A 22714-nucleotide genomic window follows, 5' to 3' on the forward strand; every position below is an offset into this window, starting at 1 on the left:
CTGATTAGCTCTTATTAGTCAAAGGCAAAGGACGAAAAACAAAAATCCTTTCATCTTCTTTAGGTTAGTGGTGTAAGAGAGGGCACAGGGTAGACTTGCTCAGTCTGAGGATGCTAATTGACTGAAAAGCTACTACATTTTTTTAAAGTACTATGTAGAGGGATGCATTGGAAATTGAATGTGTTGGGCTCTGCATCCATCATATTTTTTTTTTTATAAAGTTTCTGTATCTTATGATTCTCGACATGTTGGGATGGTTCAGAGCCCTAGAAGGGCTACCGCTTCCACAGTCAGCTGATTTCCAGAGAGATTAAAAGACTTGTCCAGTACTTTGATTGATAAACCAATGAATCCTACACTCATATCCCCGTCTTCTTGTGTGAAGACACCACAGTTGGGCACACCGCTTTGCTGTCCCCAGTCATCTGAGGGCTGGGTCTCAGTGCACTTCAGACTGTTCCTGCTGACTGAAGCCTCCTGAAATTATTCAAACCTCCCACTCTGAAGCCTGTCCGGCGGCTGACCTTACCTACCTGATGCTCAACGGTTTCTCCTCCCCTCTTCTGTGTACCAGCTAGCTAGCCTGGTCCAGTCCCAGGTATCTCTGGAGCATTATTGTGCCCCCCTCCCAATGGAATCTATTAAACTTGTTTCAAAGGCTGCCTCTATGTCTGTTATCTTACCATACTCTAGTAGGAAAAATCCCAAGTGCATGTAAGACAGAGTTGCGTCTCCATTTCGCTCCATGATTTACTCATCATGTGGCCTTCCTTTCCTCAGCCAGCTTCAAGATCTAGAGAATGCAGCAGAACAGAAATATTGAATATGAATAGAATATTCATAAAGTGAATGAGACCTAAAAGACACAGTTGTATGGCCAAGTAGAACACATGTGATAGGAATGAGGAAGGGGTAGCACTGGCGGTGGAAAGGTTTAAGCAGGGGTGGTGTTAGGGAGATTTCATTAACCAAAATGAAAGATGCAGAAAGAGTCATAAGGATACCTAATACTTATAAGCTGGTTAAAATGTACAAAGAAAAATCAAGGAATAAAAATGCTCCCTTGGCTCAAATATGACCAAGTGCATCATACAGATAAGTGGCAGTTCAGATTTATCAGTCCTTCCTAATGTTCAATTAGCAGCAGTAACACAGTAGGAGCCATTTCCTGTACTGCTCTGTGTGTTCCCCAACTGAGAACCTCCCCCCCCCACATTAATAAGTGATGGCCGCGGTCCCTGGTAAGGGACTAAAGTCTGATAATTAGTCTTGTAAACAAGAGAATTAAAGGGAGCACAGTTTATCCCTTCTCCTCAGCTCGAGTGGCATTTTGACACGCCGTGCCTACCTTTGCTAATTACCTGATAAGCGAACTTATCAGCCTGTAGGGGGAGAGAGCAAGAATTTGGAATTTGAAACCGTGTTGGCCTTCAGACAAATGTGGTTCTGTGACCTTCAGCAAATCACTTAATAGTTCCAAACTTCAATTTCTTTATCTGTAAGAAGGAGATAAGAATATCTATCTTGGAAAGATGCTCCAAGAGAGCGGTGTGAAGTAAGGACTGCCTCTCATTAGAGGGGGACCTGGAATCTGAACCTGGCCGCTCTGAAGCTCCTAGCCAACAAACAACCAGGTCTCTAGATGCCCCTTTCACTAATGAACTCTCCTGGCCAGCTTCTGTCTTTCTCCCCTACACCCTATGAATATATTGTGAATACACAATATGAAAATATTGCTCAGGACTTGAATCATTTCTTTCTTTCTCCCTGAAATTAATGGCCTACGTGAGATTTTACAGCTTGAGACCAAAGACCCCTGCACATACAGTCACCAGATAGATACACTCCTGTTTAGCACAAAGAGGCTTCAGCCAGTAGTCCAGCCAGTTTGGCTACTGAGCTCAGCTCCCTGGATTCAGTCATCTCAGGAGAAATGCTTGTTGTCTGTCAGTCTATCTATCTATCTATCTATCTATCTATCTATCTATCTATCCATCCATCTATCTATGTAGACAGCCTCATGTAGCCCAGGCTGGTCTCAAACTCATTATATAGCCAATAATGAACTCGAACCCCTGATTCTCTTGCTTCTACTCCCTAAGTACTGGGATGGAGTACATCATGCTTGGCTAAGACAGTGTCACATGTGCATCCTACAGGGCAACTGGGGGAAATGTTCAAATCCCAACCCCGAGAAAGGCCTTGGCTCATCTAGAAGCTTTCCTTTATGCCACTTGTTCTCAACCTGTGGGCCACAGCCCCTTTGGCAAACCTCTATCTTCAAAAGTACCTCTAATTTATAACAGTAGCAAAATTACAGTTATGAAATGAAAAGAACCATGGTTGGGGTCACCACAACCTGAGGAGCTCTATTCAAGGGTTGCAGCGCTAGGAAGGCGGAGAACCACTGTTTTATGCTGCCAAGCTCCTAATTCTTGCAGGCCCTGCTTTTGGAAACCTTTTAAAGAAATCTCACTCAGATTTTTGCTTTGAATACTGCCATTCTCACTAGGTCTTTGTGCTCTAAGGAGGGATTTGTGGTGAAGTTGCCAAAGGTTTCAAGTATTTTCTTGCCTGAATCCAGTTGACCGTTCTTGAATTTCTTGTTTGACCTCTTGGCCAGACACCCGAGAAAGTCTCATGGACCTTCTTTTGATTCACTGATTGCATTTAAGGCCCAACCTGGTGTGGAATGTTTTTTATTTGAAACAATTAAGTGGTTGTATATCACACTCTCAACAAATGTCCCCAGCAGAGTGACTTGCCAGTGAACTCATATTCACAGCTTCGGAGGAGTAGCCTTTTTGAACAGTTCCTTTCCCCGGGGATAATGGCTTTTCATTTCCAAACAGAGGGTAATAATGCTATAGTCTCAATATTATAGTTTCAGGTAAAGATCCATTTGTCAGTTCCTTTGACACAACGTTTTCTGTTCCAAGAGCATAGATTGGAACATTTCGGAGTTGCAGGTCAAGGTGTGTCTCGTGTGTCCTTTGAAGCGGTAACAATTTTTGTCTGCAGTGGGTCAGAGAGTAAAACATTCTAGGCTTCACAGACAAAAATGTCTGTCACAGAAGTATAGAACTTTGCCCTTTTCGCATGAATGCAGTCATAAGTGTTCCAGCAAAACTTTATTTACAAAACCAAGGGGTAGAGCCGACTAGCCTCATATGTATTTCCTTCTGCAGCCCTCTTCTTTGGCCTTTTTGTGGGGGCTCGTTATTCATCTGGACCTTGAACTTATTTATTTTGGCCTAAAGTGTTTTTTTTTTTAATCCTAATTTGTTTTTAAGTGCTTTTTATTTTCAGAGCAAGATAATCACTGTTTCCCCAAAGACTGAAACCTCATGTGGCAGGTGACACGTATTGAAGAATCACCTTATAAGGAATGATCCACCCACCCCCTCTCCTCTATCAATCCCACCCACTCGCAAATGTTCCTTTAATTTCTGTGGTGAGTAAAAGGAACCTTTATTACATTACATTAGACTCCGAAAACTATTTTGAACATCTCAAGAGTTGTGTTTTTACTTCCATCGACTTATTTTCATGAATCCATGCATTCTTTCCTACACATGTCTGAGTTGGGAATGAGAAGCATCAAGTTTTCTATTACTATCATTGAAAGGAGGTTTCGTTTTTGTTTTTTGTTTTTTTTTGGCTTGCTTTTTTTTAAAAAACTCAGATGTTTAATGTTAAGAATGAAGTCTGCTCTGTGAAGGATGTATGGGTAGACCTTCGGAGGCAGATGAAGGCTATGACTCCAGCTGGCAACCCACCGTCACCGTGCCAAATGGATCGAAGCCATGAGGCTCAAGGAGATTGTGGGGAGAAAGAAAGAGGCCTGCACTTTGGGCCTCCTTGGGCCGTTCTTCTCTCCCCTGTGCACTGGGTACACTCTCAGCTGCTGATAGGCAGTGTCTCACAGTGATTCCCATTGTACCCCTTTCCCATGTCTAGTCCTGGACCACCCGAAGCTGTGTTTTTATCTTGGAGTTACAAAGGCATTTGCTGTCACTTGATTCTGTTTGCTGTGAGATTAAAACAAAAAGGCTCTGCCCACCAGAAGTCCCATTATCAGTGGCGTGTTTAGAAACCCGCCCCCTTATGAGGCCGCAATGGGACTGGTTCTTGAAAGTGCTTTTTAACTAGGAATAAGGAAGCATTTTCCTTGCCTCGCCGCCCCCCCCTTTCACTATGTTACGCCAGGAACTGTTGCTGCTGGGGCTATAACACTGAAAATCAGACACTGTCCTTGGTCTCACAAAGCTCACATTCCTAAGATGTATTATGGAACCAAGAACAAACATTCTTGGGGAAAATCCATCTGCAATGAAGTATTGTTGACAGTCAATGAGCACAGAAGGGCTCCAACATGCTAGGATGTTGTTAAATTGCTCAAAACCTGCCCAAGTTTGGGGTGCCATGTAGCAAGCAGAAAGTAAGGTTAAGATCTGTTATGGGATATATATATATATAACATATATATATATATATATATATAATTTAACTTTATTTCATGCACACTGGAGTTACAGAGAGCTGTGAGCCACCATGTGGGTGCTGGGAATTGAACCCAGGTCCTCTGGAGGAGCTGTCAGTGCTCTTAATCACTGAGCCATCTCACCAGCCCTCTATGGGATATATTTTTAAAGCTGGGAGAATCTCAAGGTGTGGGATTAAGGACTGACCAAGCCTGGCCAGATAAGAACATGAATATACAATACAGTCATGCTGTGCCTCCTTCACTGGTATCTGCTGAATTCCGGTGTTGCTGCCAAAGTTACGTGCACAAATTGTGTTTATCTGGTTTACAGCTGCTCCTGAACCTTCCTCCTACACTTCCACCATCTTATGACCTCTGGCTGGACAGGAACAGGTGAGCAGCATTTCACTGTGCTGCGAATTCATGATCTCTGTATCATTAAGGGATAAAATTCAAATCATTTCAATAGTATTGAAATGTCCACTGCCCTTCCCCATGTAGAAAGGCAGCTTTTCATGATTTGAATTTGATCATGATCAAAGACTGTGATTGACCAGTCTTTCTAGTGGAACCAAATAAGTCTGAATTCATTCTGGGGAAGCTGCTGAAAGAAACACTTTATGGAAACACAAAAACATCGTAAACAGTGACTGCCTGGGAGGAACTAGAGAACAAAATACACGGATGCCCTGTGCTCATCAAAACACATGGGGGAAATCTTTTCCTGTATCTTTCGTGGCTGCTAATGAGTCTGATTCATATACTTACCTGTCATTTTGAACAATTCTGGCACCACAAAGAGTACTCTTCCTTTTCCAAAAAAAAAAAAAGAAAGAAAGAAAAGAAAAGAAAATAGAAAGCTCTAGTCCAAACCGAGAGCCTCTGTAGGTTGTCTTAATTGCTACTTTGCACTGCAGTGGACTTTGACTGATTTTTGGCACATGCTATCATACACAGAGTTCCTAAAATAAAATGCTCCAGGATATCCTAGGAACTCTTAGAAGGCTTTAAAAGGGGACCGGCACACTGAAAGAGTAGCTTTTGAGGACGACAGTTCAGACAAGGAGAATGGCTGGCGTAGCAGAATTACGTGACTAATTGAGATCTTGAAGTGGCTGCAGACTGTCCTTGCCACCTAACTTATCATGGTTAGGGGGAGGTTGCGAATTCCATTTTGATAAAGACAATTGTGCGCTCCCCTCCCCAAGTGACTATACATTTAAATAGCTAAAACATCTGTGCAGCAACCTAGTAAAACATGTATACTCAGAACGCTTGAGCAGAAAGCCTGCCAAGCGACCGCTTGAGAGGGACTTTGCTGAGAGAGAGAGAGAGAGAGCACCAAGATAAAGCAAGTGCTGTTTGTTTTGTCTAGTCAAGGGAGAGCCAAGGCAACCAATATTTTGGGTTTCTTTTATGTCGTTTGTGAAAGATTATTTAAGAAAGGGTGTCGAGGGGAAGTTTCCTGACAGGAATTTTTAAAGCTGTCTATTAGCAAACGAGCAGGAGAGTCTTGGATGTCAACGCCTGACAAACTCTTGAGACTAGCTACCAAACCACGAAAAGTGACTTTCTTTCTGAGTCTTTTCTCCTGCCCTTCCGATGGAAGCAGAAACAGGGAGCACCATGGAGACCGGAAAGGGCACCAGTCGAGGCGTTCGAATTGCACTGGCCCTGTTTGTTGGTGGCACCCTGGTCCTGGGCACACTGCTCTTCCTAGGTAAGTAGAACTCCAGAGGCCAGAGGAACTGGACATCTATGGAGAAACTTGCTAATTCTTTATTCTAGAAACCCTTGTCATAATGCAGGCTGTTTGTGTATGTTAAAAAATAAAGATGCACCCTTAGTTTCAGCCAGATATGTCAGTGAAAAAGGAGGCTTTTTTAAAGCACCAAATATATAGTCCAGGAGACAAAAAGGATTAGAAAGTGATTTGGAATGGCTGGTGGGTTCGATTGCACTGAGGGGGGGGGGACATTATGTATTACATTTCACAGATTGAGTGTTTATGAATTCGTGGTTAGATACTTGCCTTTGTTTTGTGAGGGAACAGCCACACTAGAATTTCTTTTTGTGTGACTTTTGTTCATGGTCACTTGAACAAGTTACAAAGTACAATTCACAAAAGATAAATCAGTCCTTACATGGGCTTCTTCGAATCTTTGTTAATCCAGTGATTTTGATAGATGCAGAATGGTTAACGCTACCTTCCTGGTAGAGTTCAAAATGAATTTGAAAGATTTGAAAGGCAGTGAGATTCAATCGCGTTCCTAACTCCTGTGAGAATGCTGTACTCAGAGAGAATGTGTAGACAAAAGCATCTTCCCGGCGAGGAGGAAAGCACGAAACCTGTTGGAAAGGGACAGGGGATGCTCGAGAGTTTAGGTTTTCCAAACCTCTGGCTCTTTTTTTTTTTTCTTATGTAACTCATAGTATTTCATTGGCTTGAAGGTCACCTAGAAACAAGCCCTATATTTAAGAGCTTCTAGGTGTATTTTGAAATGCAGCAGGCCTGGAAACATTCCTTGGCATATACAGGATGCGGGAGGCCATGTTTATTTTGGCAAGAGAAAACCAGTAATTAACTTTTAAAAGAGTTAGGCTTGTGTGGTTGAGATCCCTGCTAAAACGAGTAAACCACCTTTCCATGTTTTCTATGGCTGAAGAGTTAGGAAATTAGATCAGTATATTGCTTTCTGGTGAAGCTGGACCTCCTACTCCTGGGACTGAATTTGTGGGTCTTAAAAACTATTGTGAGGTTTCTCCAAACTTGGCTTTAGACGATCAACTTTCTGAAATTTTACACTGGAGGAGAAATTTTATGGGCATGCCAAGGAACTACTCATGATGTGGGAAGTGATTAAGGGGTTAGGTTTACACATACTCCAAGTGGTCATCATGAAGTCTCAATATGTGATCCTTTTAGGGATGTTAATAGCGTTTTGCAACTTTTTTCAATTCTGCTTTTATGATCAATGCGCTTCGAGACCATAGCATTCCAGAAGATGATCATTTAGAGCAGAATTGTGTTGCTCTTGAGAAAATGAATTTTGACACAAACACTAAAGTTTTTAGGTAAAGTAAACTTTACTAAATCAAGTATCGCTACTCTGGAGGAGGCCTGGCTAAGAAAGATGACTTTCCAGTATGTCTAGTAACCTGACTCTCACCTTGAATCATCTGGCGTACATCTAATGATGACGGACAATAAACAGGACCAGCTAAGGGTGTGATCTCATTCTTCTTTTGCTGTTCTGCGTGGTCTTCTAACCGGCAACATCAGCATCACTTGAGAGTTTGAGCTCCTCTACCCCCAGATCTACTGATTCAGTCTGTATTTTCACAAGAGGATTCATTTGCATGTGCGAGTTTGGGAAACATTGTTTCAGAGTGCATCTATCTGAGGGTCTACAGTCAGGAATGTTTATTCATTCATTCATCTGTTCATTCCCCCATTTATTTATTTGTTTGTTTGTTTACTTATTTATTTATAACACGTTCCCACTATGTATCCCTGTCTGGCCTGGAACTTACTATGTAGATCAGGCTGTGACTATCACGACTAACTGTGATATTCCTGCCTCTGCTTCCCAAATGCTGGGATGACATGACTGTACCGCCATGCCTACCTAAGAACCTTTATATTTTTGCCAACGATTTCAGCACAATGGTTTCCCCCACATCTTTCTCCACGGTCTGCCCCCAAGAACCCCTACTCTGCATCTTGCTTGCTAAGTGCCTGAAAAACCATGTTCTTCATGACAACACTTTAGTTATGATCTTCCCTGGAAGGCGCTTCTTTGTTGACATTGCAGTATGCGCTCTGCATGTCCATGTCCAGTCATATGTCTACGATGCCTAGCATCCTGCCTCACCTCTCCTTTGGCTTTGTCATCTACAGAAAGAATGGCTGCCAGTGGTCCGAGGTGGTTTCAGAGAACCAGGGGATTTAAAAATATCAAGTATAGCAATAGAGTCACACACCATTTCAAGTGTTCTCTTCTTCCTTCCTGAAATCTGTTTCTCAGATGCGGTGCTCTGCAAGCTTTTCCTGTCAAGACCAGATGAGAGTAAACATTTCTGGCCCCATTGCCATACATTCCTTGTTGCAGGATTCTTTTTCATCGTACCACTAAAGCATCCCTAGGCAAAACGGGCACGAATGGGAGCCAGGAAGATAAGTTTTCTCGATACTGAAGCTTGAATTTTCTATACCTTTCATAGATCATAACATATGATCCTTCATTGGATCCCTCCCCCATCAACAAAGGCCTTTCACAGAGATAGGAAGAAGTGACCTCAGTCTGGTTTGTGGGTTCTGGTCAGTACTTGGGTGATGATTCTCTCAGCTGTATGGTCTTTCTCAAGCTTTCCATTCGGTTTTTTTTTTTTCCGTGTCGGGGGGTGGAAATCAGGACATTGCGCATGTGTTGTAAGTATTCTATCACTGAGACGTGTTACTGGCTTCAGTCTTACTCTCTTGATCTGTGGATATCTCCAGCGCATCTTTGGGGGGAATTCTAAGCCGAGAAGCTAAACTGCTGCTTGACTTTTTCAAAAAGCTTCTAAAGAGTTAAAAGTAATGTCTGATTGTTTTATAGTAAACTATTTTCCATCTCATTCATTTCCGTTTCATTTATTTAATTTTTAATTTGGGCTTGTTGATCCTTGTCTGTTTCCAGGACTTTAATCCACGTGGACATAATTGGTCTCTTTTTGAGGGATACGGTCTCTCTCTGTGTCCCAACTAATTAAATTCAAACCCTTCCTCATATACACTGTCAGGTAAAAAGAACTGACATTAGCTTGAATTCCTTACAAGCCACACTGGCTTGAAAGTTGCAGTGAGATTCTTGAATCCCCGATTTTCCCAACCTCTTTCAGCAAAGTTTTGAGAAAGGATAGCTTTTTAGCCATTTTATAAGATTTAAAAAAAAATAAAGCTACTAACAAGAACATATTATCTAGAATAATAAAATTATTATTATTTATAGTAAAATTTGTATTTCCGTTATAAAAATACCACCTGCTCCTAAAAGAACTTTTGGTAAATATGTAAAAATTGACAAAAAGGAAGAACTCCCCATAGATCTACCATCAAGGTACATTAGAATGTCCTGTACTGATCTTTATGCTGTCTAGATATTTTTACCTATTTTTTTCTTGCAGGAAAACTCCCACTCCTTTCAGGTTTTAAGACTTCTTTTGAAAATAAGCCCGAGTGATTCTGTAGGCAGGTTTCTTGAATCTATAATGGAGCACAGATAAAAAGACTGTTTGGAGGATGGGAGCAGAGAAAAGAACAAAGACAAAGCAGACTCCTCTTAGGATGTGGGTTCATAAATAATAAGACATGCCACACTGACAGGTGACCTGCAGGGCTGCATCTCGAGCAGAAACATCAACACGCTAAGGTTTCTTGATTGCGCTTCTCAGCCCCCTTGTCTATTTCTTCATGGCCAGCTCTTCAGAGATCCCTTGTTTTTGTTCACGGAGCTCAGCAATAATGAACGGCTCACAATTTCTCCAGCTCTGGAGGAAAAACGTGGATTTCGAAAAGCTTTTAGATTTAAGGCTCATATTTGCCAATGTCCAGATTCTACCTGGAGTTCAAAACCAGTGCATTCTTCTATGCTTTTACAAAAGCACTCATGTCCAGCCTGTGTCTGCATCCCGCATGTAGTCGAAGACAGCTATGCATGGGGGCCCGACACGAAAATCTTAACTTACCTAAAGACATTCTGAGATTAAAAACATGTTTTCATTTTGTGACTTGGCAGCATGATTCTTAAGCCTGAACTTTGTAGAAGACACTGCCATGTCAAAGGACTGGAAATGCCTGATAAGTTGTTGCCAGTTGGGAATATTAAACACTGGTGAAAACTGTTTCGATTGTACAGGAGTGTGTGTGTGTGTGTGTGTGTGTGTGTGTGTGTGTGTCCATAATGCAGCCTGCTCAGTTTGTGAGAGGCTCTGGGTTCAGTCTCTGCCAACAAAATCATAAACACATGCAATGGCTCTGCCTCTCCCTTAGAGTTTCTGAACCTGGAGATTTGGAGTAAGGATGTGCACTCTACCAAGCTTCCAGGTGCAGCTGTGGCCCCGGTGACCAGGCTCCTCAACACAGCTCCTTCTACCCCTTCTACCCCCTCCTTCCTCATAGGATAGGAGGGAGTTTAGAACAACCATGAGTCCTAGCAAGGCTGTTTCCATATTCATCAAAGTGTTTCCTTGGTTTCGAGCCAACTTGATTTTTTGACTACCATGTCAATACTGAGAAGCGTGAGCTGATGGCAAATGTCTTGTATATGTGCCCAGATGGGTTTTACTCGATGGTGGTCTGCTACAAATCAATCATTTATTTTGGTCTGTTTTTGCAGTGAGTCAAGGTCTCCTAAGCTTCCAAGCTAAACAGGAGTACTGTCTGAAGCCAGAGTGCATAGAAGCCGGTAAGTCTGTTTTCCACCCTGTGTCGAGTTATAATTTTGGTACCTTGGGGAGTGGAAGAGAAAACAGGTAGTATTTTTAGTATTCTGTTTGCTTGAGGTTGACCAAATACAAAATGCAATTTTGAAGGTATTTCAAGTTTACTTTCAAGGTTTGGTGTGAAGTAGTGGAGATTAGGTTTCCTGTTTTCTTTGTAAAAGCTGAGCTGTACGGCATTTCAGCCCTCATGATAAGGGACTCTGGAAAGGGCTTGCAAACCAGGACATCCTCCCTTAAACCACACAGGGACCATGGGCCTCCCAGGACTCTGCTGGACAGATTCCTCTTTGTCTTAAGCAGACTTTGTGGATCTTCTGGGTCAATGGGCATGGCCTATTTGGTTCGAAGCAGGGACACTGGCAGTCTATGCTTCTGCTAGAATCCCCTTGGGTTCATCTGTTCTGCGATGCAAGTTGAACTTCTTAGGAGTTGACAAGACCACGTATCAGTGAGGACACCAAGGCAAAGATTCATGCTTAAAGCTGTCTTGGTTGTCACACAGTTAGTAAATCCTGCTTGCGTCCCCATAATTCAGTTAGGGCCTAGATTTGAAGAAGCCAAATCCTTGCCTCCAGCCCCACCCCAAGTTCTTGAAGGGGGCAGGACCCGAGGGCATTTTCCAAAGAGAAATTCATGGGACAATTAAACATGCAGGCTTTTCCTCTTGACAGGAGGAGAAGAGATTAACGCGTGAATTCAACAAATAGTTATCATTCATGCCAGGGCCTGAGTTAGGTTTTGGTTTATATATGGTTAGGCTTACATCACAACAAATAGCTAGAGAGAGGAAAAAATAAAACCACACACACACACACACACACACACACACATACACACAGGTCTGGGAATGTAGCTCAATTTGTAGAATAGTTGCCTATCATTCATGAAGCTCTGAGTTCACTTCTCAGCACTCAAAAATTGGACATGGTGATACATGGCTGCAACCCCAGTATTCTGGATGGAAAGACGGGAAGATCAAGAGTTCATGGCCATCCATAGCTACTTAGTAAGTTTGAGGCCAGTGTGCATTACACAAGACCCTGTCTCAAAACAATGCTAAAACAAACCCAAATCAAAATCCATAGAAGGCACACAGCATACAAACATATGATCAGAAAATGAAAACATCCAAGACTCATGGGCTAATAAGTGATAGAATGGCCAGATTGAAGGTTCTGGGAGTAGGAGCTTCAAAAAAACATTGAATAATGAGACGAGAAATAGACTGAGAATGAGACTGAGGCAAAGGCTTTCCTTTGGGCAAAAGGTGCCATAGAGGAATGAGCTTGAAGGATGGTAGCAATTTCTGGGTGAGGGGCACCGTGCAGGTGGAAGGGTTCTGTAGGTGACCTAGGTGCCATGGGTTTGGGACTTTCTGTAGTGTTCTCTAGAGTTTCTTGAGAGTTTTGGGAGAAAACATATGAGCACTTAATTAAGATCATGCCAGCCAGCTGTGGTGGCACGTGCTCCTGGTCCTAGTACTTGGGAGGTGAAGCCAGCCAGGGTTACCTAGTGAGTTCAAGGACAGCATTGAGATGCCTGGAAAGAAACAGGCTCAAAGTAGCAACAGCTGTCTTTCTGTAGATAACTTGGCTTTGGGGAGAAACGCAGAAAACACAATCAGAAAGGAGGTTGCAGTCAGTAGGCCAGGCGAGAGAGGATGTTGCTTTAATTTGAGGTGGAGATTGCCAAAGATCTAGGAGCTGGGAGGCTTCCTGAAGGCATTGTGGTAGCCATGTGGTTGAGATGTATTGTGGGAAAAGGCAGGATTTAGATGGTAAGCAGTAGCGTTAATTGAGCTGGGAAAGGCTTCGTAACCTGCTGGTCGTGAAGGTGCACACCTTTAATCTCAGGACTCCGGAGGTGGAGGCGGGTGGTTCACTGCGAGTTCAAGGCCAGCTTAGTCTAGCTAGCTAGCTGATTCCAGAAGAGAGCCAGAGCTACATAACAAGACCCTGTTTCTCTCTCTCTCTCTCTCTCTCTCTCTCTCTCTCTCTCTCTCTCTCTCCCTCCCNTCTCTCTCTCTCTCTCTCTCTCTCTCTCTCTCTCTCTCTCTCTCCCTCCCTCCCTCTCTCTCTCTCTCTCTCTCTCTCTCTCTCTCTCACACACACACACACACACACACACACACACACACACACGTCAACCTCTATTTTGTGCTCAGTTTGTGCTTCTCAGTATTGACATGGTCGTAAAAAACCATGTTGGCTCAAAATCAAGGAACCATGTAAAAAGCCTCGCAAAGACTCATGGTTGTTCTGAGATCAATGCCTCTCCTGTGGGGGAGGAATGGGTTAAATGAGTGAAGCTAGATCTGTGTTCACGAGGGTCTGGTCACAAGGGCCACAGCAGCACTCTGGGATTGTTATATTAAGTCCATTTTTTGGCCCATTCTTGAGGGATCAATATTTCCTTTTCAAGCAAACAATGTGCTAAAAGATTCACACCTGCCATTTCTTGAGAACTCCAGGAAGTTGATACACCTAGATGAGCGAATGTAGGTTTCTCAAGGCAAACTTTTCAGGGTCACATTGCGAGTTAGGGGCAGAGGTAGGCTTCAAGTCCATATCTGGCTCCCCTCCTTCCTCCCCTTCGTGCCAAGCCAACTCAAGGACTTTCTGCTGGTTTTCACGATGCTAGATTCCCTTGGGTCCTGTGACTAGCCAGCCCTTTCAGCTTCTTAGCGTTGCCCCTGGAAAGGTGAGGATCCCCACCGCCCCCCGCTTTGGAACACTGTGCATTTCCCTTGGCCCTTCCTGTTCCTAACTTGAGCGGTTGACCTGGAGTCTTAGGAAGTGGAGAGAGTATTTCATGGAGTGAGGTGAGGAACCAGGCGTTACAATCGGATGGCAGGTTCTACAGTTCATGCTCCTGGGTACTTTAGCCATGGCAGAGTTCTTGCAGATGTGAGAAATTAAAAATGTTCGAGCCATAAGTGTTCAGTTTTAGTTTAGACAACTTTAGGGATGGAAGGCCACTTCCTTCATGGATTCTGCTGATTCCAAATCATAATAACACTGGAGGAAAATGGACAGAGTGATGTTTTGTGATGTCACCTTCCGCCACCTCGTGTGTTTTGCCTTACTGTCTTGTTTTTAACGTTCACAGTAGTAAATAGCTTTCTGATCTTAGGAAAATACTGATTTTTTTTTGTTTCTTTAGTGGAAGCACCAAGGCCTCAGCCCTCTAATGCATTGTGAGCCTCAGTATGCTCAGGGAGCTGTGGAATAGCTGTTGAGTACACGTGTCCTGAGAACTGAAGTCAAGTCTGGCTTTATGCAAGAGCTTGTGTTCAGGAGGGGAAAGGGTGCATAGGCACAGGTGCCAGTGGTGAAAGGCCTGGGCATGGAAATGTCTGACCCGCTCTCGCTTTTTCTCTGAGCAAGTGGCAGTCATTTGTGAGATGCCTCCTCTCTAAAACTCTGCACTTCTTTCTTGTCCTCCTGATCTCTTCTCCTAACTCCTCTTTGGCAATGCAAACGGCAAGAAAGACCACGGAGAAACAATGGAGACAGGCTGGCTTGGATTTGGAATATACACAATCCAGACACTTCTAGGTCCCATGATCTCAAACTGCAGTCTCATTACCTGTGAAATGGGACTAGAATTTTTGAACATTCATATGAGTTATGGAAATCAAAGAAAAGAAAAATTGTAATAGTACCCCTGCATCAAAACCCTCAATCCCTGAAAGCAATGTAACCCCAATTTGTAGCATCAAACCCCATCTCAGTTCCTTTGGCAAAACTGGGCTTATAAGCAAAAGTAGCCAGTGTGAAGCCATTTTAGACTTTATTCACTCTATTTATGAGACTATGCATTTATTTCCCTGTAGGAATATTAATGTGCTTGTTTTAGTGGTACCAATCCAGCCATTGCTGAGCTGTTTGGTCACCTGTGGCTATATATGGTGTACGTTCTTTTGCAAAATTTGAAAATCTGCCAGCTCTGGAAATCTAGTATCAGTTTTAGATGACCGTTTATAGAATTTTATTTTCAAAATGCTTACATGCATGTGAGTAGTTCCGGGTTTAGCTATCTCTGTGTACACAAACTCAGTTGAGAAAATGCCTCCATCACATGGCCTACAGGCAAGTCTGCAGGAGCATTTTCTTGACGAATGATTGAGGTGGGAGGGTCCGGCCCATTTTGTGGAGCGGTACCCCTGGGCAGGTTCAAGGAAGGAAGATGAGCGAGAACCTGAGTAACAAGCTGGGAAGCAGCATTCCTCTGTGGTCTCTGCTTCAGTTTCTGCCTTGTCTTTTTCCCATGATGAACTGTGTCACTTAAAGCCAAATAAACCCTTTCTTGCAAAAGTTGCTGTTGGTCGTGGTGGTTTACCACAGCAATAGAAACCGAACTAGGGCAATTATTTCGCTCTTGCATAGTGTTACTGTCATTCTAACCCAAACAGCCTCACACGCTAGAGTTTGTGAAAAAAAAAAAAGCTTTATTGCTCAAACAAGGGCTTAGCATATAGTTCTGGGCGCAGAGGTAATGTTCAATGTGAGTGATTTGATTATTTCATAGAAATATGAATATGCACGCCTTTACAAAACGTTTCTTTGAGCCCGGATTGAAACCAACACCTCTGAGGGTCTCTGTGGAGGAACGCTTCCACCTGTACCGTATAGACTAGTGGGAGCCCTTCCAACGTTAGCCTCATGGGCAACACTTGAGAGCTTCGCAGCTAGCGCCTTCACAGCTTTTATATATATGTTTATTAAAACGAGGGTCTCAGTTTTCTCCATGGGGCTAGTAAAAAAATGGAGTTTTGGTGTCTTGACAACGATGGTCCCTTGCAATTTGAAGTCCCAGTTCTGCACAGAGAGGGCAGCCCTGCTCCTAACTGTGAGCAGGGAATGATGGATTGCAAGGCTGAGGGAAGAGTGTTCTCACTCTGCGGGCTCCTTTCCAAACGCAGCGTGAGTGATGTAGTCTTTCGCTTTTCTAGCAGGGCCCTGAGGTCAGAGCTGAGTTTGCAGTTTTCCTCAGTACCTGTGAGAAAACCCAAGGAGATAGGGAAGAGGCATTTAAGAGTTGGGGCCAGGGGGGGCTGGGGAAGGAAACCAGAAAGCAGTGAGCTTATGTGAGTCAAAGTGCGTGCGAGAGCTCCCCGTGGGACTGTAAATATTGTGTGCGACTGAGACTCACGTGATCAATGTCCCTGAGGTGTGACATGGCAGATTCCATCTGTGACTGCACAGACTGACTACAACTACAAGCCAGAAGAAAGATTTTTATGTGTGCTCTAGCGCTTTTGAATATTAAAGAGTATTGGGGAAATAGTAGCTGGAAGCAAAACTGTAGAGACAGTAGAATTAGTTCTGGAAAAAAGAAAAAAGTTAAACCAACTTGAAATTTATCACACTTTCAAATCAAGTTTTTCCCCCAAGATAATGGTTGAAAATGGTGAGAATTCGAAGTCCTATGGAAATTATGCCCTGGGCAGTGAGTAGTCCCTAGCAGTGAGGAGGTAGAGGCAGAAGAATGATGGTGAGTTAGAAGCCAGCCTTGTTTACACATCAAGTTCTAGGCCAGCTAGGATTAAATAGTGAGAGCCTGTCTAAAAATACAAAAATGAAACAAAAAAGTAGGGTGTTTGCTTATTCATTCCAATGACTCCAAGCAGTGGTTTTTCCATCAAAAGGGTAGGTAGGGAAGCATCATCTAGCCTCGTTTTTTAAGCTGGTGGAACTGCCCCCATAACCAAAACATACATCTCTCAATTTATTTCGATTGTACTGGGGTGGGATATTCATTCTTATTTAGCCGAAAACCCATTGGATTTTCATTATTTCGAGTAGAAATGTGTTCTGGCATTAATTAAGGTATGAAAATTGCTCAGAGTGTCATCCTTCCAATGTCATTAAAATATTGGCAGTCTTTTAAAACCTCGAATGGTGCGCATCTCTGCAGCCAGCAACTGCGTTGCAGCTGGAAGATGGTTTAGAGATGAGTGCTAGGAATACTGGAACCTTCTCTTTTTCTCATTTTGTAGTAATTCCTTAAAGGTCATAGATGCAGCCAACTGTAGCGCCTCATATCTGTAATCCCAAGACTTGGGAGGCCGAGGCAGGAGAATGGCTATGAGGCTGGCAGTCATTTCAAGAAAATGAAATTACATCGCCAGGGCCTCTTACTTTCCAGGAAGACATCTTCAAAGGATGGTCCCAAGGCTCCATTTGAAGGGATCCGGCAGAGAGGGTGTAGAACTTCTTAGATGCTCAGTTTAGAAAATCACAAGAAGCCATTCCTACCAGGTCTGTTGATCAAAGAAAGTGACAGAGAGAGCCCAACGAATCCACTTGAAACTGGGCAAATGGACTTTATTGTTCCAGAGGAAGTGCAGCCAATTTAGCATACAGGGGAATATGTTGGATGGAAGAAAGGTCAATAGTTGGTGCATTTATATTCTAGTTCTACACCCCAAACACATTAGTGACAGCCTGACAGAACTAGGACTAGGAATCTCACCCAGCTTTCTCCTGTACACTCTGAAGGCAGTCATTTTCTATGGTGAAGTTTATCCAGAGAGCTATTTGAGGCGAAATGTTGAAGCCAGGGTGTGGAAACTGGTTGATATGACTTTTTTTTTTGTTTCATTTGGAAAAGAACAGTGCACAATATCTAACACTTGTCATTAATCCTGTGATTTTCTTTTTAAACAGCCGCTGCCATCATGAGCAAAGTAAATCTTTCTGTGGATCCTTGTGAAAATTTCTTCCGGTTTGCTTGTGACGGCTGGATAAACAATAACCCGATTCCTGAAGATATGCCAAGCTTTGGGGTTTATCCTTGGCTCAGACACAATGTTGACCTCAAGCTGAAGGGTAAGTTTCTACTAGATTTTGGTGGTACTCTTTCCAGAGTAATATTTGACAAGAAGAAGAGTTCAGTATTTGAATTTGGACTATCCAGTCTTAAACTATACTATATTCATTTCCAAAAAAAATTGTTTCAGTAGAAGATGGAAAGTTTTTTGAATTTTAGTTTCCCTGATTTCCTTAAGACAAGCCCATTGTAGGCTGTTACTTTTTGACTTGATAATGCCACTGTAAATTCTATTTCAGAAGGTTAACTAGCACTTGATAGAGCTTAAGAGCACAGAGATAGTTACTGACCAATACGCTGTATCAAGAAACTTCTTTGTCTACTGTGTTCAAGGTAAAGCTCTTTTCTTTCTTATTTCCTCCTGAATTTTCATGGCTTACAGAATGTTCTTCACGCCTCATCGTCTTTTGACATCATTTTGGAGAACTCTGGACGACCCACGATTGTCATATTGTTCCTGTTATCCTCCAAGTTAGCTTTTAGGCCACTCACTTTTCTCCCGTGACCTCTGGAGCAATGACAAGCTCACATACACATACTCACATGTGCACATACACATTTTTATGTGTGCTTGTGTAACCCCTGCCAAAAGTTGGAAACATCTGTTGCTGGACAAGATGGTGTTTGTGTTGAGTCTAATTTTTATATTTCTTTTCCATCTTCAATTTTCTGAAAATTTAAGTGCATGGTTATTAAATATGCAGCAATTTGTATGTTTTATATAATGTGAAACCACTGTCAAAATAATTAGAAGCCTATTTTAATTGTGAGGAAAATGTATTTTCATGAATAGATCTAAATCACATAAGTTTACATTTTTTATTAGGAGGCTTAAATTTAGTCTGGATAAATTATGAATGAGAGTTTCGAAGAACGTCAGGGGTTTTCTCTAACCTGATAGATGAGATTCTTGTGCTGTCGAGTCATAAATAATACCTTGAGCACTGAATTCCTAGACTAGTACTTATTTTTGTAAGACAATTAAAAAATCTTTATGTTATGTGTTTGGGTGTCCTGCCTGCATGTGTGTATGCACACCACATGCTTTCTCAGTGTCTGCGGAAGTCAGAAGAGGACTTTGATTTCCTAGAACTCCCATTAAGGATGCTTGCGAGCCCCCATGTGGGTGCTGTGAGTCGAACCCTGGTCCTCTGCAAGAGTAACAAGTGCTCTTAATTACTGGTCATCTCTTCATCTCCTCTCTGTGTGATATTAGTTTATGCTGATCCTTCATCCACCATCATTGGCTATGTCTTATTTCCCTCCTCTGTCTTTTCTTTCTTGAAAGACAGATGAATGGACACACATGTGCGCATGCTCATACACATACTCATGCGTGCAGGACTACCATTGAATAAAAAAAGGTGGAGAATTCTGGGTAGATGTTCTTTTTCTGTTAGTGGTGTCTTATTATAAAAATTATAATCAGCATTGGTATGATTTGTTTGAGGAGGACACTGTCTATGACAGTGGTTTTCAACCTTCCTAATGCTGTGACCCTTTAATACAGTTCCTCATGTTATGGTGCCCCCAACCATAAAATTATTTCCATTGCTCCTTCATAGCTGTAACTTTGCTGCTGTTATAAATTATAACATAAATATTTTTTTTGAGCTAGAGGTTTGCCCAAGAAATCTCCACCCACAATTTGACAACCTCTGGTCTTTGAGCTGTCTTCAGAATTAATAGAATTGAGAGCAAACTGTTGAACAAAGATAGTTACTCTGCTCATTTCTCTTAAAAAAGTACAAATTTTGATTTTTTTTCCTCATGAATGTATGTGGTGTTTGTGTTTATGTGTTTGCATGTGTATGGGTGCAAGTGTATGTGTGTGTGTGTGTGTAGGACCAAGGTAGACAACATGAGTCTAACTTGATCCCTTTCCACCTTATTCATGGAGCCAGTAGCTCTCAATTGAACTCAGAGCGTGCCGGAGTGTGGCCAGTCTGGCTGACCTGGCTAACTAGTTTGGTATGGTGGGGATCCTCTTCTCCCCACCCTCTGAGGGCTGGAATTACAGGAGAGCTGCCGTCCTCACTGGGTGTTTCTGTGAGTTCTGGGCATCTGAACTCCATCCTTATGCTTGCTTTCCAAGTGCTTCAATCACTGAGCTGTCTTTTCACCTCCAGAACCTGTTTTTATTTACCTACATTTAAAGACATAGAAAGTTTTCCCTAAGTCTACCTTTAGACACAAGTGCTAATAAAACACACACACACATATATAGATACATATATATACACATATATGTATAACTTCTTATGCATACTCATATCTTAAAAAAATTAGATGTCTTGAATGTGGCTAGAACATGTTGTTAATAAAAAAAACATGGATAAGAAAAATAGATTCACAGTAGTAGCCTTGCGTGCATATCTCTGTGTTCTTACCAAACTATAAACTTGGAATAAATCTCCAGTAATGAAATTGTTCGATTGAAAGTATTTATAATTAAGTATTGACGACTCATATACTGAAATTACCCTTTGGAAGGTTTACTTCTAGGCTTTTATATTTTCTTGTTGCTTGAAATCACTCTTTTCTATCTCCTCTCCCCCTCCTTCGCTTCCTCCCTACCTCCTCCCCGTAGTTTGTGTGTGTGTGTATGTGCGCGTGTGTGTGCATGCTGTAAAGTAGAATCTCAGCAAACTGTGGCTAATGAGCCCAATCCAGCCCACCTTTCTGTTTGTGTGACCACGGTTTTGCTGGAACACAGCCGCCTTTACTCAGGCACACAGAGTCACTATCTCTGTGCAGCAGTGGGCAAGTTGAGTAACTGCTAGAGAAATCATATGGCCAGCACAGTCCGAGCTAGTTACTTCCTGGTATTTATGAATAAAAGGCTGACAAATCTTTTTAAAAATAACTTATCTTTTAAATAATTTGCTTATGTCTTTATGTGCTTTGGTGTTTTGCCTGCATGTATGTCTGTGTGGAAGTGTTGGATCTTGGAGTTATAGACAGTTGTGAGCTAGCACATGGGTGCTGGGAATTGAACCCAGCTCCGACTGGAAGAGCAGTCAGTGCTCTTAACTGCTGAGCAATCTCTGCAACCCCAAGACCAACAACTTTTGATAACAAAAGCAAGCTTTGTTATATTTATACTAGATTTGATTAGACTTGTCAATAGACTTTTGGTAGCTTCTCTGAGACTTTTAGAGAGAATCATAAAGTTAAGAAAGATTTAGACATTTTCCTCCCTCCCTGCTTCTCCTTTGTTTAGGATCCTCAGCATAATATTGACGAAAATCAGTGATACTAGGTACACATTTTCTTATTGCTACCGTGAGGACTAGTGGGTTTAGTTTGCGTCCCCTGATATGTGTGTGTATGTATATTCTTTTTCTGATAGTTAGGCTAGTGTTTCTCATTATTCCCTAATGGACAAAAGGGCCTGCTCCAGGAAACTGACTTTTTATTTTGCCATTTAACAGGACTGTCTTTAACCTTCTTTAAATTTCCTCATGGTGAACTAAACTCCTAACTTTGAAATAAACCTTATTTCTGTATGTTTCTTTTTTAAGGCACGCTAGACTTCAGTCAGGTAATACAGTTTCTTTTAGGAGCGGCGGCAGGGCTGCGTCCCCGGCACCCGGCCGCCCGCATGGCTAGCTTATGCCCCGAAATAATTACGCGGAAACTGTATTCTTTCAAACACTGCCTGGCCCGGCTAGGTCCAGTTTCTTATCGGCTAGCTCTTACATATTGTTCTAACCCATTTCTAATATTCTGTGTAGCCCATGAGCTGGCTTACCAGAGAGGATCTTAACCTGCGTCTGTCTGGAGTGGGAGCATCATGGCGACTCTTCCTCTAACCTTCTTTCTCCCAGAATTCTCTTCTGTATACTCCGCCTACCTAATTTTCTATCCAATAAAATGGGCCAAGGCAGTTTCTTTATTAGTAAGAAATCATTCCCACATCAAGTTTCATGTGTTTGTGTCTGTGCTTATAATTCATATGGTTCTATGGCTTTTTGTGTGTGTGGTCGTTTTGTCTAATTCAGTTACAAAGATGTGCTCGCCTCGGAAAACAAGGAGCAGGATTCTTGTATCTTTCTAAGTTCTGGAAAAGACAATTCCAAGTCCTCCTGTGGCAAGCACTGCCAGTGGCAAATGTATAAAGTGACCAGGGGACTTGTGTTGGTCACTGTAAGCCACTCAGAGTGTGAGGTTTCTAAGCCTAGACAGCAGGGCTTGCATCCTTTCATTTTCCCTCTGTGTCACCTTGGGACAATCACCAATCTCTTTTGAGTTCAGTTTCCTCACCTTCAAAATGCTTTAAACCCCCAGCATAGAGAAGATTTATTAAGGACTGAGGAAGATGACTGATAGAAACTACCCACTTCCGCTCCTGGCACATAGCAAGCACTCAATAAATATTTGTGTTTTGCATCTCTGATTTATTTCAAAGGTAGCCTGACGTTCACAAAATAATATCTACCAAATGTTTTAAGTTTTGTGCTTCCCTTATCCTTTATAAATATCATGTGCTTTTGAAAATGTTGAATACTGCCAAGGTCTTTTTCCTCATCTCTGGTAAAAAGAATCTCCAAGAATAAAGCCCAATATCACCAGCCAAAAGAATACCATTTTCTTATGGCTGGTAGAGAACACAAAGCTTCGGCTGTCCAATTTGTGAAATAAAATGGACCTGACAGAGCTAGCTGATGAAAAATTGCCCTCTATTGAAGGCAGCAACCTGGCTTTGTGAATTTTTCCCTTAAATGAAATATACGACTTGGATTTCTACTTAGAAAATAAGTTTATTTCTTGCTGTGGCCAAGAAGCAAGGTTGTTTTGTGGAGGAGAAAAGACTGAATGTGGCGATGCGGTTGCCTAAAATGTCCTTCCTCTCGCCCTTCCCTATCTGTCTTCACGTGATCGTAAAGATGGAAGGGCATGCATCGT

General features: G+C 42.3%; 1 protein-coding gene across 1 annotated transcript in view; it reads left to right on the plus strand.

Annotated features, from left to right (window-relative positions):
- The first annotated feature begins 5702 nt into the window (after positions 1-5702).
- Phex (phosphate regulating endopeptidase X-linked) overlaps positions 5703-22714 on the plus strand; it is a 200527-nt gene continuing 183515 nt past the window's right edge. The window contains exons 1-3 of the mRNA XM_050164389.1: positions 5703-6206; positions 10867-10935; positions 17644-17805. Of these exons, the coding sequence (XP_050020346.1) occupies positions 6089-6206; positions 10867-10935; positions 17644-17805 (349 nt within the window). The 5' untranslated portion in view covers positions 5703-6088. The remainder of the gene's footprint in view (positions 6207-10866; positions 10936-17643; positions 17806-22714) is intronic.

The sequence above is a fragment of the Alexandromys fortis genome, unplaced genomic scaffold (assembly GCF_014885135.2).
Source record: "Alexandromys fortis isolate MF-2015 unplaced genomic scaffold, M_Fortis_MF-2015_v1.1 scaffold_147, whole genome shotgun sequence".
Lineage (NCBI taxonomy): Eukaryota > Metazoa > Chordata > Mammalia > Rodentia > Cricetidae > Alexandromys > Alexandromys fortis.